This window comes from Gastrolobium bilobum, unplaced genomic scaffold (genome assembly GCF_033153095.1).
Source record: "Gastrolobium bilobum isolate Gb01-03AN ecotype WA unplaced genomic scaffold, APGP_CSIRO_Gbil_v1 utg12364, whole genome shotgun sequence".
In the NCBI taxonomy this organism is placed as follows: domain Eukaryota; kingdom Viridiplantae; phylum Streptophyta; class Magnoliopsida; order Fabales; family Fabaceae; genus Gastrolobium; species Gastrolobium bilobum.
The window spans coordinates 96,101-114,993 of record NW_026899469.1 but is presented as its reverse complement, the minus strand read 5'-3'; the positions used below and the strand labels follow the sequence as shown (position 1 = coordinate 114,993).

Here is an 18,893-nt window from a genome sequence, read left to right as displayed (position 1 = left end):
ATCAAGATCTGAAAACTAAGTTCTGGTGGCCTGGGATGAAGAAGGATGTTGCTGAGTATGTATCAATGTGCTTAATTTGTGTGAAAGTAGAAATAGAACATCAGAAACCTGCTGGTTTACTTCAGCCATTGGATATACCAGAGTGGAAATGGGAGAGCATCTCTATGGATTTCGTTGTTGGTTTGCCTCGGACTCAGGCTGGTCACGATTCAATTTGGGTTATAGTGGACAGGTTTACGAAGTCTGCACATTTTCTGCCAGTGCGAGTGGATTTCTCTACGGAGAAATTAGCAAAGTTATATGTAAAGGAGATTGTGAGGCTCCACGGGATACCAATTAGCATTGTTAGTGATCGGGACCCGAAATTTACTTCTCGCTTTTGGGGAGCCTTGCAGCAGGCTTTTGGCACTCAGCTCAGGCTGAGCACTGCGTATGATCCGCAGACTGATGGTCAGACTGGGAGGACCATACAGACACTTGAGGATATGCTGAGAGCTTGCACACTGGAACAGGATAATGCTTGGGACAGGTACTTATCACTAGTGGAATTTTCTTATAATAACAGTTTTCATTCCAGTCTGGGCATGGCACATATGAGGCATTGTATGGACAGAGATGTCGTACTTCTACTTGTTGGACTGAGGTAGGTGATAAAGAGAGATTTGAGCCAGATTTTGTGCAAGAAACTACAACACAAATTGAAATAATCAGAGAAAAACTTAAATAGGCACAGAATCGGCAGAAAAGTTATTATGATAATAGACACAGACCGCTGGAATTTGAAGAAGGTGATCATGTATTTGTGTGGTTATCTCCAGTTACGTGTGTTGGCCGTGCATTAAGCGTGAGGAAGCTGAGTCCTCAGTTTATTGGGCCGTATCAGATAATGAAAAGAGTGGGATTAGTGGCCTATCAGCTTGCCTTGCCCCCACAGTTGTCGAACTTGCACGATGTGTTTCATGTATCGCAGTTGCGGCGTTATATTCCGGATGAATCACATGTGGTGATACCGGATGATATTGAGATTCGAGAGAATTTAAAGACTCCTGTTGGTCCTATTGATGTCCTTGACCGCAGTGAGAAGAGGCTGAGAAGCACTACTAGAAAAATCCTGTATAGCGAGGGAATTGCTATGAAAATTCCGTCGCTAATTTCATCCTCGCTACTACTTTCCCTGGCAAATTCCCTCGCAAACGATTTTGCGAGGGAAAGTAGTAGCGAGGATGAAATTAGCGGCGGAATTTGCATAGAAATTCCCTCTCTATACAAGATTTTTCTAGTAGTGAAGCAAAAATATTTTGATGCTAAAGATTTAATGGGAAGGACGTACACTTGAGGAGGCTACTTGGGAGCGGGAGGATGAGATTCTCCGGCTGTATCCTGAGTTAGCGGACAGGTATGATTCAATTTTGCAGACAAAATTTCAAAAAGGAGGGGTGAATATAACACCTCGCATTTCTAAATCATATATTAATATATTAAATGAGGATTAAAGGGGAGGATTAGTGAAAATCCTGGAAATTATGTTAAAATACAAAGAAAGGGTAAAACGGTAATTAGCCAAACACACAGCCCTAGGAAGGTAAAATTGAGTAGGAGGTCTCAAATGATAAAAATAACCCTGGAAATGGATTCAGAACGAAAAATTGAGTGGTTAGGTAAGTCTCGGAAAATTTCAGTGAATAGTGTTTTTACCGGGTCAAAATACTGCTGCACAGTTGCATCGTAAAGCGTGTTGATTAAATTTTGAGCTCTAGGTTTTGAATACAAGTTATAAATGGTGTGTAGGACTAGAAAATATGATTTCTGATGAAAATTGACGGAAATCAGTAAGTTTGGGGAAGCGTGCCTACGGCGCACGTAACAGCTTAAAACTCAATTTCTCCGAACGACCGGAAAACTCAGGATTCATCTGATCAAGGGTAATTAAAGGACAATGGTTAATGTTAAAAATTAGAGTTTCTAAATAGGTTATGAATTTATGGACGTTTAGTGGAATCAGAGGGAAATTCGAATTAGTTTAAAATCGCATGAGGTGACGGTGGGGCCCACCTCACTTAAACCACTTAAGCCACATGTGTGTGTAACTATTCATCATCACTTTCTTTCTTCTTCTCTCTCCTAAGGACCGAGTTCTCCATGGAAAAAAGAAGTTTGTTCAAAAAATTCAATTGCTTCTAACTTCCTCTATACACCACCAAATCAACCAAAGTTTGTGAGCAAATTTGATGGAAACCATCACCCGAACCCATTCCACCGATTAGTTTCCCTTGAAAACCTCTCATTTATGAGAAAATAGACAAACTCAGCCATGTAGGATGCAAATTGGCACCTAAAATGGCATTGCAGTAGCCTTAGGATGCTTAAGAAAAATAAAAAGAAAATGAAAGAAAATATTTTGTGATTTTACACTATAAAGGTCGAACCTTACTAGTGGGGGAGGAGATTTCGATGTTTTTGTACTTTGGTGGATTTGTCGTGTATTAATGATCCGTATATGATCAATGTAGGTTGTCGTACGCAGATTTGAACCCTGAACCGTGAGCTCGGTGGGTTGCCCTTGGTCCCGGACCAAAGGGATTGTGGTGAGTATTTTAAATCATGCATTTATGCTTGAGAATTGGCATGTAATTGGTGAATGGAAGTTGATTAGGAATGTCCTCTGTGTAGGCATTCTGGTTGTGTACCTAGCTCTAAAAATATATTGCAGTGGAGCTGCATGAGAGGATTCTACAGGTAACCTCTTGGTACTGGGATTTGATCCCCTTGTGTGTTCCACCATGCCTGTCGAGGGTAATGGTAAGAAATGTATGTAAATAATATAGGATAACATGTTCATGCATATTGTATGTGTGGTGGTACATAGGATGTACCGTGTCTCTGGCCAGTAGACTGTTTGCCTTTGGGCGTTACAGACTTCGACTGGATAGGTCTCTGTGAGGGAGTTCCAGTTGACCTGGGGTCGTGATGTGTGATCCAGATAGGAGCACACTAGGAAGTCTCGGGTGGTTATGGATGGAGGGTTCCTTGGTTTGATGTTCTGGGAACACGCCTTGGTTTGAAACCCGTAGGCTTGCCGAGCCAATAGGCTGGACGTTGCGTGGTTTTGGCATTGACCATTCCAGCTTCGTCGTATTTTGTATCCTTATGTTCCTCTATTTCACTAAATCCCTTGCTTTATCCCGTTTTCAGATGTTATGTTGTATTATTTATATGCATCGAAGTGAGCCATTGGGAGGAGTATTCTCCAGAACCTCTGGGTTACTGAGATATATTCGTATATCTCACCCCCGCTTTGGGGGCTTTATTTCAGAAGGTAGCAGTGGAGTTGGAGCGGCGGGCAAGAAGCCCGTATGATGTTTTAGACGTAGGACTACCTATTTTGTATTTTATTGGCCATTGTGCCTAGGCTAGACAAAGGTCATGAACAATGCATATGATTAGGAGATGATTATCATTTTGTTCATGATGTATTTTGTCTAAGTTTAGTCTTGATTTATCATGTTTATTTTGGAGTATTGTATTATGTCATTTGGAGGATTTGTAATTTGTACATGAAGACTTGATGTAATATGGAAGTATGTAATATGATGAAAGGGCAATAGGTCTATTCTAGGATTGATTTATGTTTTATGTTGCAAGAAGCATGAAAATGAATATTGTGATTGAAATTGATTAAATTGAGGAAGTAAGCATGAATGATGTATAATGATTAACTTGGATATAAACTGTGTAGGTTGTAAGAGTACCAAGGCATTGCTGGTCCTTGTGTGCCATCCAATGATTATTAGGTACAATTTGGGGTCATAGAACACTTTTGCAAACTTGGGGATTATTGGAAAAACAAAGGAAACTCTGGCGGATTTTCTAGAAATTGGCATAAATTAGGTGAACTTTGGGAGAGCATATTTCCCTCCATATAGATCCGCTAGGGACGTGACATATTCCGTTTTGAAGCTTAAGATGTCCTTTATCTTGTGGTAAAATTTGGGATTCTTCTGGGTTGGTCTTCGGTCTGTAGAAGGCAGAGAACACAGACTGCCCTGTTGGCCCGTGCACATGGGGCTGACCTGGACCGAGTTTGGGAAAATTATTCCTGCTTCGTTTCTTGGTCAAATTAGGTGTATGATATGTCAAATTGAAGCTAGATGTGTCTGAATTGTTACATAAATTTTTGACAGCAATTGGGTGAGTGTATTTTCCAAAATGAGTGATTGAGTGAAGGTTGTTTGGAGCTGTTTTGGGGTTGGCTGACAGATTTGCTTGTCCAGCTTCAATCGGCGATATCTGGAGCAAACGAGAACTTTATGACTCATGTGATAGCTTCCTAGGAAGGTAATTGAGTCTAGAATAACATACTAAAAAATGGGAGGCTTGTAGAATGCGGTTTGTCCACAGAAAATTAAAGACCGAACCATGTTCGGGAAGGTAGAAAACGTAAAAGTGAGATTTTAGATAAGTGGATTTTTGGGAACCCCTTAGTGACTTGAGAGATGTTATATATGTTATAAAAGTAGTTTAAATAATTATTCCGCAAAGATTTTACAGTTACGATCACAGCTTTTGTTTATTACGCTTTTTATTGTTTTAAATACTCGCGTAATAAACGGAAAAAGTTTACTCGCATTTTTATAGTGAATTGTTGTGATTGTAACTGCGCTTAATATCATAATTAATGTTAACAATACCGGTATACAACGGGCTGTTACATGTTTCGCATTAATGTTTTTTAAAAAAAATATGCATGACCCGACCGGGTTAACAAAAACTGATTGGGTCATTGGCTTTGACAAAATTCGGCCGGGTCAAAGTGATTCTCATCGGTCTATTGCATGGCTGATCCATTGGCTAACTCAAATCAATTAGGTTATTGGTTTTCGATCGACCCGACGTAGTGGGGTCGGATTTAATAACGAGTCGGATTTAATAACGCTGCATTAAATACTTATAAGCAAAATAAACTCACATGTGTATATTAATTGACTTTACATTGAATAATATATATTTACAAATTTCAAAACAAGTTCCTTTTATTACCTTTATTGACTGAAAGTAAAAATAAATGTGCATACATCACCAAACACACAAAGTCTTCTCCACATTAATTGAGGATCAATAAAAAAGTATAAATATATAAGTCTCGAGATAAGATTGACACGTTTGTATTAATTGACCAATATAATATATATATATATATATATATATATATAGGGGAGGGATCATTTGACTCCAGAGTAAGATTTAAAAGTCTTACTCCTCATCTCAGCCCTTGATTTCCGTTCATCCAACGGTTAGCATTTAATAAGTAACAACAATTAATTAATTATTATTTTTAAATAAATGCTAACCGTTGGATGAACGGAAATCAAGGGCTGGGATGAGGAGTAAGACTTTTAAATCTTACTCTGGAGTCAAATGATCTCTCCCCATATATATATATATATATATATATATATATATATATATATATATATATATATATTAATGAACCATTAATTGACTATAAGTAAAATAAGCATATATGTTAATGTTAGTTGACTTTGCATAAAAAAATATATTTACAAATTTTAGAATAAGGTTGCCTTTATTACATTATTTGACCAAAAGTAAAAATATATCTATATACATCTCCCAACACACAAAGGCTTCTCCATATTAAATATGCATTAATAAAAAAATACAAATTTACAAGTCTAAAGATAAGGTTGACATATTTGTATTAATTTATCAAAATCAAGAATATATATATATATATATATATATATATATATATATATATATATATATATATATATATATATATATATATATATATATATATATATATATATATATATATATATATATATATATATATATATATATATATATATATATATATATATATATATATATATATATATATATATATATATATATATATATATATATATATATATATATATATATATATATATATATATATATATATATATATATATATATATATATATATATATATATATATATATATATATATATATATATATATATATATATATATATATATATATATATATATATATATATATATATATATATATATATATATATATATATATATATATATATATATATATATATATATATATATATATATATATATATATATATATATATATATATATATATATATATATATATATATATATATATATATATATATATATATATATATATATATATATATATATATATATATATATATATATATATATATATATATATATATATATATATATATATATATATATATATATATATATATATATATATATATATATATATATATATATATATATATATATATATATATATATATATATATATATATATATATATATATATATATATATATATATATATATATATATATATATGGGCAACCACAAACACTCGCACACTAAACCATAAAGTGTAACATGAGCAATATAGGTTCCATGGCCAAAGCAACCCATATAGCTGTCATTTCAATTCCTTCATTTAGCCACCAAGCCTCAATAGTTGCATTCTGCAAGAGACTCGTTCATCTCCATCCCAACTTCCATGTCACTTGCATTTTCCCCACCATTGGTACACCTAATCCCTCCAGCTTCGCATTCCTTGACTCTCTTCCTTCCAACATAGACTACATTTTCCTCCCTCCGGTTAACAAAGAAGACTTACCACAAGATGTTTCGCAAGCAGTGCAATGCAATCTTGCAGTGTCTCAGTCAATGCCATATTTTCGTGATACGTTGGGGTCACTCTGTTCAACCACGCCAATGGTTGCTTTGGTAGCTGATCCTTTTGCAAATGAAGCTTTAAAAATAGCAAAGGAGTTCAACCTCTTATCCTACGTATACCTCCCTCTTTCTGCCATGGCACTGGCACTGCTCCTACATTTGCCAACATTGCATGAGGAAGTTTCATGTGAATACAAAGATCATACAAGGCCTATTCAAATCCCAGGCTGTGTACCTATTCATGGCCGCGATCTCCCTGAACACTTCGAAGATCGGTCTAATGTTGCTTATGACTTAATTCTCCAATATTCCAAGAGGATCTCTACCGCTGATGGTTTCTTGGTTAATAGCTTCTTAGAAATGGAGGAAGGTACTCTGAAAGCCTTCCAGGAATGTAATAGAGCCAATAAGAATGCCCCTGTTTATTTGGTTGGGCCAATTATACAAATTGGGCCAATTAATGAATCAAATGGGTCCGAGTGTTTGAGGTGGTTGGAGAACCAGAAGCCCAAATCGGTTTTGTATGTGTCCTTTGGAAGTGGAAGCACTGTGTCTCAAGAACAACTCGATCAGCTAGCTTTAGGGTTGGAGTTGAGTGGTCAGAAATTCTTGTGGGTTTTGAGAGCACCAAGTGACCCAAGAAATTGTAATTACCTTGGTTCTACAAATAATGACCCTTTACTATTCTTGCCACATGGGTTCCTAGAGAGAACAAAGGGGCAAGGGTTGGTTGTTCCTTTTTGGGCACCCCAAACCCAAATCCTTAGTCACACTTCAACTGGTGGGTTCCTAACACATTGTGGTTGGAATTCAATCCTCGAGAGTATTTTAGCGGGAGTTCCAATGATAGCCTTGCCATTATTATTTGGTGAGCTAATGATGAATGCAATTTTGCTAACTGAGGGCCAAAACGTGGCACTAAGGCCAAAATGTTGTGGAAATGGCATAGTGGAAAAGGAGGCAATTGCTGAAGTGATAAAAGGTCTACTGGTGGGTGAACAAGGTCATGGTGCTCGTCAAAGAATTGTAGAGCTCAAAGAAGCAGCTGTTGATGCACTAAAAGATGATGGGTCTTCCACAAGGGCACTTTCCCAATTTAGTACTGAAGTGAAGAACTTTGTTATCAATCACTAAAACAACTTTGCTAACCGTGATTGTATTTTTTATGATTTTGTTTTTCTGGTTTCGTTCACTTTTTCTTGGTACTTGTTTTGTAATGTCGTGCTCGTTTCCTTGTAATCGAATTTGCTTCTCTATTATATCTTTTCATTGTTTTCTTTTTTTTTTAATTTTTCCATATTTTTCCTCATTTTTAAACACTGAGAAAAATATTATGGATTAAGAATTAAGCGCTATGTAACAACGCATAGCACTCAATCACTCTCTCCTTCTCTCTAAGACAACGATGTCGGAGAGAACCAGGTAGACGGAAGAGAGTGAGAGGAAAATGGAGCATGAGAGAGAGTGAGGAGAGAGGGAGTGTTCCCCACACTCAGAAATATCTAAAGGCAAAAATACCTTTATAGCCGTCTTTATCCTCCACAATCACACTTATCCATTTGACTAAGGTTTATAAATTAATGGGCTTAAGTGGGATGTGATACACACTTAATTAATTTTGGGTCTCACTCATTTTGCATAATTGTACTTTACTCCAATACTTTCATTATTTGCACTTTTGCCTCAAAAACGACCTTGCTCTAAAATATACTTTTCCTCTAATTAATTCATAATTACACACTAATCCCTAATTAATATAATTTAATTATTCAGCTTATTATATTGAGATAGAGAAATAATATTGGATTTCTTACATTAATTAACAAGCAATAGAATATGAATTTACAAATGTCAAGATAAGGTTGACCTGCTTACATTAATTGACCATGCATATTTATATGGATAGGTTATTTAACTTACCTCTTTTTCTGCCTACCTTTGCCTATCACTATAAAACACCATTAGATCAAAATCTCAACTAACGTTTATCTTTCCATTTTCTCTTGAGATTCTGATCTAATGATGTTGGAGAGTGGTAGGCAGAAAAAGATGTAGATAGAATAACTTATCTCATATTTGTATCTAAAAATTAGGTTGTCTTTCTTACATTAATTTGTGGTAAGTAATAGAATATTAACATACAAACATCAAGATAAAGTTGAGCTGCTTACATTAACTGATCATAAATAAAAAAAATGTATATTTATAAATTTTAAGACATGGTTAGCTGCTTACATTAATTGACAAAAAATGAAAAAAAAAATATATTCACATGTTTCTAGAAAAGGTCATTAATTAACCATAAATAAAATAAGCATACATATTGTTAAAAAAATCATATATATATATATATATAATATATTAATTGATTTTACATAAAAAAATATTTACAAATTTCAAAAAAAAATTCTTTTATTACATTAATTGACAAAAAATAAAACTTGTGTGAACAACACCAAACACAAAAGATCTTCTACACATTAATTGAATATCAATGAAAAAAATATAAATTTATAAGTCTCGAGATGAGATTGGCCTATTTGTATTAATTCACCTAAAGTAAGAAATTATATTTATTTAAGACAAGGTGCATCTGTTTACAATATATTTACAACAAAAATAGAAACATTATATCCTATATATATATATATAATTAGAAATAAAGTTGTCTTTCTCACATTGATTTACTTTAAGTAATAGAATATAAATTTAAAAATTCGAAGATAAGCTTGATCTGCATGTGTTAATTGTCAATGAACGAAAAATACATATTTATAAATCTCTATAGATAAGGTTCATCTTGACGTGAGCTGTAACACCCCGTCTACAGTCGGTTAGTTATCATGCATATGGTACAATAGTGCATCACAAATTATGATTTAAGCGGAAGACTTAACATAAGTATTACGTTTAATTAATGTAAAAGGGGAATAAACTCTTTCTTTTATCCTAATACTACTTTATTTACGGTATCTTAATAAATTAACATATTATTATCTTTCCCCGAATTGCCACGCACAGTCCTAATTTCAATTATTGTAATATGTACAGTCTCATACCTGTACAAACTTCTTGAATAGTCTACCTATGTCTATTCTATCTATACATGTACTTGACAGATATATTCCATCCAAATATGATCATATGGACCATTCTGAACAGAAACCTACGGACAACATAACAGCTATAATCTAGACAAATCCAAATTCCTATAATATAGAAAAATCCAAACAAAACATAAATATACATTATCAGACTTAGAATTCATCCATGAATTCACACAGAATTTGACTCAGTGCCAATCCTAAACACAATTAAACCTGTTAACTTTAAACTTACAGCGGATCAATACTGATATCTGAAATACCTCATATACTGAACTATGGCTTAGAGCCAATACACACATACATACTGAAATTCATAACATCATGTACGAATATACAAATTAAAGGCTACATATGCCTCTCAAAATGGATATCACATGTAAACATGCATGGATACTACTCATGCCTCAAAAAGATTACACATATAACAACATATATTCCAGCTCCAACTCTAGCCACTATGCACAGGCCTCTTGCCATGAGATGACTGTTCAACAGTTGCTGGAATACCTGAAATATAACCCCACAACACGGGATGAAAAATAAATCTCATAAACTTAGGGTTTATGGAGAAGTCTCCACCCATTTTTTTTTTTGGTAAAATATAAAAATTTATTTTGTGAACATATATTTTTTAGTTTAATATATTTTGTAATTTTTTTTATATATTTTAACATATTTTATTTAAAATTATGACTTTAAATTTTTTTTAATAAATTAAAATATGAATCATGTATAAATAAGCCAAATAAAAAAATTTATAAAAACTTTAAAAAGTTATATCTAAATATATTATAAAGAATTTTTTTTTTGGGTATATCTCCCTACTTGCCTCTTTAAGGCGAGTCAGCCGGGTGTCCCACACAAGTAGGGAGTAAATGAGTCATGCTAGGCTTTCGCCTTAATAGCCTAAGTCTATCTAAAATATTTAAAGCTTACACGTGTAATGCCAAAGCAGTAACCAATTGGCTAAACAGAAAGAAGAACGAAACAAGGATTGCGAGAAAATACTATTTTTCTTTTCTTAATTTTATTTAACCAAAAAAACAATTGAATAACAATAGGGTTCTCCAAGCCTTAAATAGGAAAAATAAAATAACAAAAAAAAGTAAATAACTATAATCATGCGTAATCATAGGAGATAACGCACAATCAACGCACACTCAAACATAATCTAAAATAACAAAAGGAAATAACTAGCAATTATTAAAATCCCTAAATAAAGAAATAAATTATGGAAAAACCCAATCCAAGCGAGTCAGCTTGGGTGCATCATCTTCCCTGCCAAAAGAAGATTCGTCCTCGAATCTAACGGGTCTTCATTGTTACTCTCGCACACCAGGTCTTCCTCTTCATTTTGATAAGGAGACAAGTCTGCAACATTGAAAGTTCCAGAAACATTGTACTTCCCAGGCAGTGCAATCTTGTAAGCATTGTCATTGATCTTCTCGAGCACTCTGAAAGGCCCATCAGCTCTAGGCTGAAGCTTGCCAAACCTGTTAGCTGGAAAACGTTCCTTCCTAAGGTGGATCCACACCAAATCACCTTCCTTGAAAACAACTCGCTTCCTATGCTTGCCAGCTTGTTGCTTGTATTTCACGTTCTGCTTTTGAATATGACCATGGACCCGCAAATGTAACTCCTTAATACGATTGGCGTGATCCTCAGCATCTTCACTGAAATAGTTATGTACTGGTAATGGTGCTAAGTTCATAGGGGTAGTTCGATTAAGCCCATAGACAACTTCAAAGGGGCTCTTGCCTGTAGTGCGACTCTGTGATCTATTGTAAGCAAATTCTGCTTGCGATAACACCAAGTCCCACTGCTAGGGATTCTCTCCAATCAAGCTCCGCAGCAAATTTCCCAAGCTTCTGTTCACAACTTCGGTCTGACCATCAGTTTGGGGGTGGTGAGATGAAATGAATTGTAGCTTCGTCCCCATCAGCCTCCAAAGAGTGCGCCAGAAATGGCTTACAAACTTCACATCACGATCAGAAGTGAGGGTCTTAGGTACACCATGGAGTTTCACAACTTCCTGCAAAAACAAACGAGCTACCTGCGAAGCATCAAAAGTCTTGTTACATGGGATAAAATGAGCCATCTTTAAGAACCTATCCACTACTACCATGATAGAATCCTTATTGCGTTGGGTTCTTGGAAGGCCTAACACAAAGTCAAGGCTGATATCTTCCCATGGTGCAGCCGGAACAGGTAGGGGTAAGTATAAGCCAGCTTTAGTGCCCTTGGTTTTAGCAATGTGACAAACTCTGCACCTCTCCACAAGTCTAGCAATATCACGCTCTATTCGGGGCCAATTGAAGTGTTCGCAGATTAAAGTTGTTGTCTTGTCAACACCAAAGTGCCTTGCAAACCCTCCTGAATGTCCCTCGAGGATGGTCTCTTTCCCTAGTGAACAATGAGGAATACAAAGTCTGTTGTCCTTAAAAAAGAAACCCATCAACTATCAAAAACTGTAGATAAGGCCCTGCCTTGCATTTCTCCCAAATATCCCTAAAATCAGTATCATCCACATACAACTCCTTGAAGGAATCGAAACCAACAACTTTCACCTACATAGTGGATAATAATGAGTGCTTCCTACTAAGTGCATCTGCAACCTTGTTTAGCGCTCCTGCCTTATGTTGAATAACAAAGTTGAAAGCTTGAAGGAACTCCACCCATTTAGTGTGCCTAGTATTTAGTTTGTGCTGACCATTGATATATTTCAAGGCTTCATGATCAGAAAATAAGATAAACTCTTTAGAGATTAGATAGTATCTCCAATTCTCCAAGCTCCGAACTATTGCATAAAATTCCTTATCATAAGTAGAATATTTCATTCTGGCTTCATTCAACTTCTCACTGAAGAATTCTACCGGTTTATTCTTTTGACTGAGTACACCCCTTATGCCAACTCCAGAAGCATCACAATGCACTTCAAAAACATCATAAAAATCAAGTAGCACCAGAACAGGGGCTTCAGTTACCTTTCGCTTTAGTAATTGGAATGCCGCTTATGCCTCCTTAGTCCACTCAAACTTGATTTCTTTCAAACAATCTATAACAGGTGCTATAATAGTGCTGAAATTTTGCATGAACCTCCTATAGAAAGAGGCTAGACCATGAAAGCTTCGGATGTCATGTATGCTCTTAGGCGTCTCCCATCCGATAATAGCATCAACCTTTGCTGGATCCATCCTAATACCATCAACATAAATAATATACCCCAAAAATGTCACAGAATTGGTGAAGAAATAACTTTTCTTCAGATTGGCATACAACTTTTGTTCCCTTAAGGCCTCAAACACTTTCTTCAGATGTAGTAAGTGATGCTCAACAGAGGAGCTATATATCAAGATATCATCAAAATAAACTACAACAAAAGAACCAATGAAAGGTCGAAAAACTTGATTCATCAGCCGCATGAATGTGCTTGGCGCGTTAGATAAACCAAATGGCATAACCATCCACTCATATAACCCATCCCTTGTCTTGAAGGCGGTCTTCCACTCATCGCCAGGTCGCATTCTGATTTGATGATAACCGCTTCGCAAGTCTATCTTTGAGAAGACTATTGCCCCATGAAGTTGATCAATTAAGTCATTAAAGCGAGGTATGGGAAAACGATACTTGATAGTGATCCGATTGACAGCCCTACTATCGACGCACATCCTCCAGGTTCCGTCTTTCTTAGGGACCAACAAGGCAGGTACTGCACAGGGACTCATGCTCTCCCTTACTACACCCTTCTTTAGTAGCTCCTGCACCTATTTGTGTAACTCCTCATGCTCCTTAGGGCTCATCCTATATGCTGCTTTGTTGGGAATAATAGCTCCCAGCACAAAATCAATACATGTTGGATGTCTCTCATAGGTGGCAATCCCGGTGGCATTTCCTTAAGAACCACATCAGCAAAGTCTTCTAACAATGGCTTAACCTGCAAAGGAATGTCAGAAACACTACAATTCTCTTCCATCACCACACAAGCCAATACCTCAACGGCATTAGCAACTTCTTCTTGGAAATCTGCTCTGGATAGCATTGTATTCTTTGCCTCATTCCTCAAATCAGAAGGCCCCAAAGTAATTGTCAACCCGTCCTTCTTGAAAGTATAAGTGTTTTTAAAGCCATTATGTCGCATTTTCCTATCAAATTGCCACGGCCTCCCTAACAAGATATGACATGCATCCATCGGAATGACATCGTACCACGCCTCATCAGTATATTTCTTGCCAATAGAAAATTGCACGAGGCACTTGTTGTTCACCTTCACCTCACTTTCTTTCTTCAGCCAAGAAAGCTTGTAGGGTTGTGGGTGTTCCTCAGTTTTCAGTCCTAACTTCTCGACCATGGTATTATAGACAACATTCTCGCAGCTTCCCCCATCAATGATCATACTACACACCTTGCCACCGCTGGTTCACTTTGTGTGAAATATATTGTGTCAGAGCCACAACTCATCATCAGCTACGTCAACACTCAGAACCCTCCGAACAACCAAGGATTCTCCAACATCACCATAGATAATCTCACCTTCTTCAGACCCTCCATCCACCTGATCTTCTTCATACTCATCATAGGTGGGGCCTATATCATCAGCTGTCGTATCGACAAGAGTAACATACTGCCGGTTTGGACAATCAGCAGTGAAGTGTCCTAAACCTTGGCATTTGAAGCACCTCTTTTTCGTAGTTCCTGTCTTGCTAGCTCCACCATTGGTCGTTACCCCTTTGCTTACTAGTTTCGGGTTAGAAGGATCCTTCCCCACACTAGTGTTGGTTGTTGAACTTGATGACTTTCTTGTGTTAGAAAACTTGGGTTGGAATTTTGAAGTACTTCTTTTCTCTTACACTGCTTCTCTACCTTCAAAGCTAGTCGATATACGTCCTCATATGACCAATATCGTTACAGGTATAAAACATCTAAGATCTCAGTCTGCAGTCCTCCTAGGTAACGAGCGACCAATTGTTCATCCTCCTCTACGATATCACAACACATCCGCGGACGATCAAACTCAGTTGTACATTGTTCAACTGATAGGTCTCTCTGCTTGAGATTATGGTATTCAACAAAATGCCTCCTGCCGGTAGTGAATTGGTAAGAATTTTTGTTGCAACAGTTTCTTCATCTTATCCCAACTCCTGATCTTTGACTTCCCTTCTTTTTTTTGCTGCTTCTTAATATGTTCCCACCAATATGAGGCATGCTTCCTCAGTTTGATAGCGACCAGTTTGACCTTCTGGTCTTTTGTCAAGTCTCTGATATCAAAGACTCTTTCGACGGTGTGTAACCAGTCGATGAACTCATCTGAATAAGTGGTGCCCTCGAATTCTGGGATCTCAATCTTCACCCCAATATTGGCAAAAAAAGGATTGATTTCCAGGTTGAGTTCATCCTCGTTGCTCCTGGTTCCAGTCCCAGAATGGGTTTTCGCTCCTTTCCTCCTCATGAGATGATCTTTCAGATTCCCTTCCTTGATCTAACTCGTCCAACTATGTTTGGCCTAACCATTGTTCGAGCTGCTGAATTCGTCTATCTTGTTCTGCCATTGTAGCGGCCATTGCTGCCATTGTGGCATCTCACACGTCGATGTATGGTTGTTCGTCGTCGCCATAAAGAGTGTTACCACACCCTCTACCGCCGCCGTCGCCTCGACCCCATCGTCCACGACCTCGACCTCGACCGCCGTTGTTCTGTTCAGCCATTTAAGTGACAACTATAAGCACCCTTTTATAGACTAATTACAAATTGATTCAAAATTCTAAAAATAATAAAATTTCCTAAAATAAATATAACAGTAATTAACATCTAAAAATAAATAAAAACTTACAAATAAATAATTCAAAATACATCCCAGATCTTTAATCTCAAATCACGCCAAATATGTTGCTTTCCGTTTCTTCCCAAACAAATCACAATCACATTTGCCACTTTACTGGGACTTGGATTCGATTGTAATTTGTTATATTTCAAAATATTGCCTCTTTCAACAATTGGGCCATACTTATTAGGCCACAATTCTAGTTGACTACGAGATTCTTGAATCAATGGTTGAGCCATGTACAATGGGCCAACTACAAGTGCATCATTCTCCCCTGCTAGGAAAAGATTCGTCCTCGAATCTTGTTTATCTTCACCGATCTTAATTTCTTTAGACAAAAGTTCAAATGATAAATCTTCCTCTATTAGCTCTTCATAATCTGATTCACCATCAGATTTATTATAGACTGAATTATCATCATAAACTAAATCTTCATCATAAGATGGATAATCATCATAAATGGGATAATTATCAACAATCGGATAATCATCATAAATTGGATTATCATCATAGATCGGATCATCATCACAAACTGGATTATGATCATAGACTTCAAAGTTAGGAATGCTGATTTGCATCTCGATATCTTGAAAAGTGGACTGATTTTCTGGTCGTACTTCTCAATTCTGTCCCTGGTTTAGAATCCCCAAGGGATTGACGTCCTCTTCTTTGTCATTAGATGTGTCATCTAATTCCATTCTTTCTTCGGATTGAATGCCTAACTTTGTCCACGCAAGTCGCCGCTCCAAATATTGAATTTCCATGCTCTGCACCTCCACAAAAGTTTGCTTCAAAATTTGAATTTTCATGCATATTCGCACGAGTCGTCGCTCAAAATCTTGAATTCTCTTTCTCTGTGCCCGCACACATAGTAGCTTCAAAACTTGGATTTTCTTGTCCAACGCTTGCTCAAGTTGTTGCTTCAAATCCTAGATCCGCCTTCCAAGCTCTTCATTTTCTATATCTCGCGGGTCAATCTGACGCAGTTGTCTATATTCTTCAGGAACGAATCCACGTTCCATACCCTCGTGACTCCACCATCGTCGACCTCCACGATTTTGTTCAGCCATTGGTTGAAGGCAACTTAGTGCTTTGATACCAAATGATGCCAAAGCAGTAACCAACTGGCTAAACAGAAAGAAGAACGAAACAAGGATTGCGAGAAAATACTATTTCTCTTTTCTTAATTTTATTTAACCAAAAAAAACAATTGAATAACGATAGGGTTCTCCAAGCCTTAAATATGCAAAATAAAATAACAAAAAAAGTAAATAACTATAATCAAGCGTAATCATAGGAGATAATGCACAATCAACGCACACTCAAACATAATCTAAAATAACAAAAGGAAATAACTAGCAATTATTAAAAATTCCTAAATAAAATAATAAATTATGGAAAAGCTCAATCCAAGCAAGTCAGCTTGGGTGCATCAACATGTCTATTAACCTATTAAAGACTTGGTTTATAGACATGAACTGACCTATTGTAAACAAAATAAAAAGCATAACATAGCCTACAAAATTCCAAACCAAACTAATATAAAAATAACGAAATTTTTGATTCATTAAACAATGTTTCCAGCAAGAATTCAAACTATAAAAATTCTCAAATAATTTTTTAACAAGATCACAAAGATCTTTAAAACATAACAACACGTAAAATATTGTTTTTGAGAGCTTTTTCTTTGCTATTAGGTACCTTTATAAATATATTATTTAATTTAAAAATTAAAAGGTATGCCAGCATGTTTTTGGTCCAGGCTTTTTAACGTGAGCTTATGACATAATTTCTTTTAAAAAAAATTAATCTACTTTATTTTTTAAATAAACCAGGTAAAGTAAGACATAAGGCAAACAAGGCTTTAAACTCCTAATTAATAAGCCGCTGACTCATTTACACATTCTTCAACTAATAAAGAATATTTTAGTTTATTTGTATGATATCCTTCAAAGTATTTGATTAGTCTCAAACATTAATTAGAAGAGTAAATATTTTTTTTATGCTCAACAAATTTTACGATGTCCGTTTTAGTCTCAAACAAATAAAAAGATCTATCGTGGTCCTTAAGAAATTCAAAATTGACCCATTTAGTTGAAATCGTGATCTCTCACAAATTCAAAAAAATTCATATTAATCCCTCAAAAGTACTAAAATAGGTCAATTTTAAATTTTTTAAGGACCACGATGGGCCATTTTATTTGCTAGTGACTAAAGCGGGCATTGTAAAATTTGCTGAGGACCAAAAATTGTATTTACTCTAAGGGAAATGCATCCATCACGTCGTAGAAAACAAAATTTTTATCATGTTAAGAAAAAGACAAACCAATTCATTGAATAAAGTGTCTCATCACTATTTTTAATGGCTTTAATGTTTCTAAAGTGAACGTAGATAAGTTATCTACATTTGCTCTCAAAATGATGTCATTTTGAGTTGAAAAATTAAAAAATTATAATGAAAAAAACTATTATAACTCTGAAATAAATTATAATTACAAAAATACTTTAATTTCTGCTTCAAAACGACGTTGTTTTGAACTAAGTGTAGATAAGTTTTCTATTGACGAATACATTTTTTTTTTTTTTGGTACATTGCCAGGAGGTATTCCCATTCAACCTTCTCCGGGCACCATGCCCTCGGGGTACGGCCCGTTTGGACTAGCCCCTCGTTGTAACAGTGGGTGACTAAGCTTCGCAACCGGAAAAAGGACGAGACTAATCCCCCAACTGAAGATTTTTGGCTTATCCTCTAGCCCCAAAGATTTTTCAAGAAACTGATTGAGGCAGGATTTGATCCCTGCACCAAGCAATCTCTTGGGAGCTCAGCTGCAAACTGACCTATCTTGGAGGATTTGACGAATACATTTTTAATACAATAAAATGGTTCTACGAGAGGAAGGGATATAATCCCCTTGCTCTAAGAGCCTGTTTGTATCCTCTTATTTTTAAGCTAGAAGCTACTTATAAGTTAAAGTTAAAAAAAAGAGCTTAAAAAAAGAAGCTAAAAGCTGTTTGGAAATTACATAAAAATTGTAGCTTAAAAATTAGTTAAAAGCACATATTTCAAGAAAATTATTTCTCTCTCTATCTTTATCACTCTTCATTTAAAAAAAACACACAATTCAAGAAAAACAGATAAGAGCTTAAAAAAAGCTCCTCCTAGGAGCTTTTAATTTTCAGCTTTTTTTCTTTATTATAAAAAAA

At 35.6% G+C, this 18,893-nt stretch overlaps 3 protein-coding genes across 3 annotated transcripts; 1 reads left to right on the top strand and 2 right to left on the bottom strand.

Moving 5' to 3' along the window:
- The first annotated feature begins 6,479 nt into the window (after nt 1–6,479).
- On the top strand, nt 6,480–7,898 carry LOC133290575 (hydroquinone glucosyltransferase-like). Its single transcript, XM_061488672.1, has one exon. It carries the CDS (start codon nt 6,480–6,482, stop codon nt 7,896–7,898), a length of 1,419 nt encoding a protein of 472 aa, XP_061344656.1.
- A 5,769-nt stretch (nt 7,899–13,667) lies between these two features.
- Nucleotides 13,668–14,264, bottom strand: LOC133290574 (uncharacterized). The gene has a single exon (XM_061488671.1). It carries the CDS (start codon nt 14,262–14,264, stop codon nt 13,668–13,670), a length of 597 nt encoding a protein of 198 aa, XP_061344655.1.
- A 48-nt stretch (nt 14,265–14,312) lies between these two features.
- On the bottom strand, nt 14,313–15,317 carry LOC133290573 (uncharacterized). The gene is made up of 2 exons (XM_061488670.1): nt 14,946–15,317; nt 14,313–14,663 (listed from the first exon to the last, which is right to left on the bottom strand). Exons 1-2 carry the CDS (start codon nt 15,315–15,317, stop codon nt 14,313–14,315), a joined length of 723 nt encoding a protein of 240 aa, XP_061344654.1.
- Nucleotides 15,318–18,893: the final 3,576 nt, after the last annotated feature.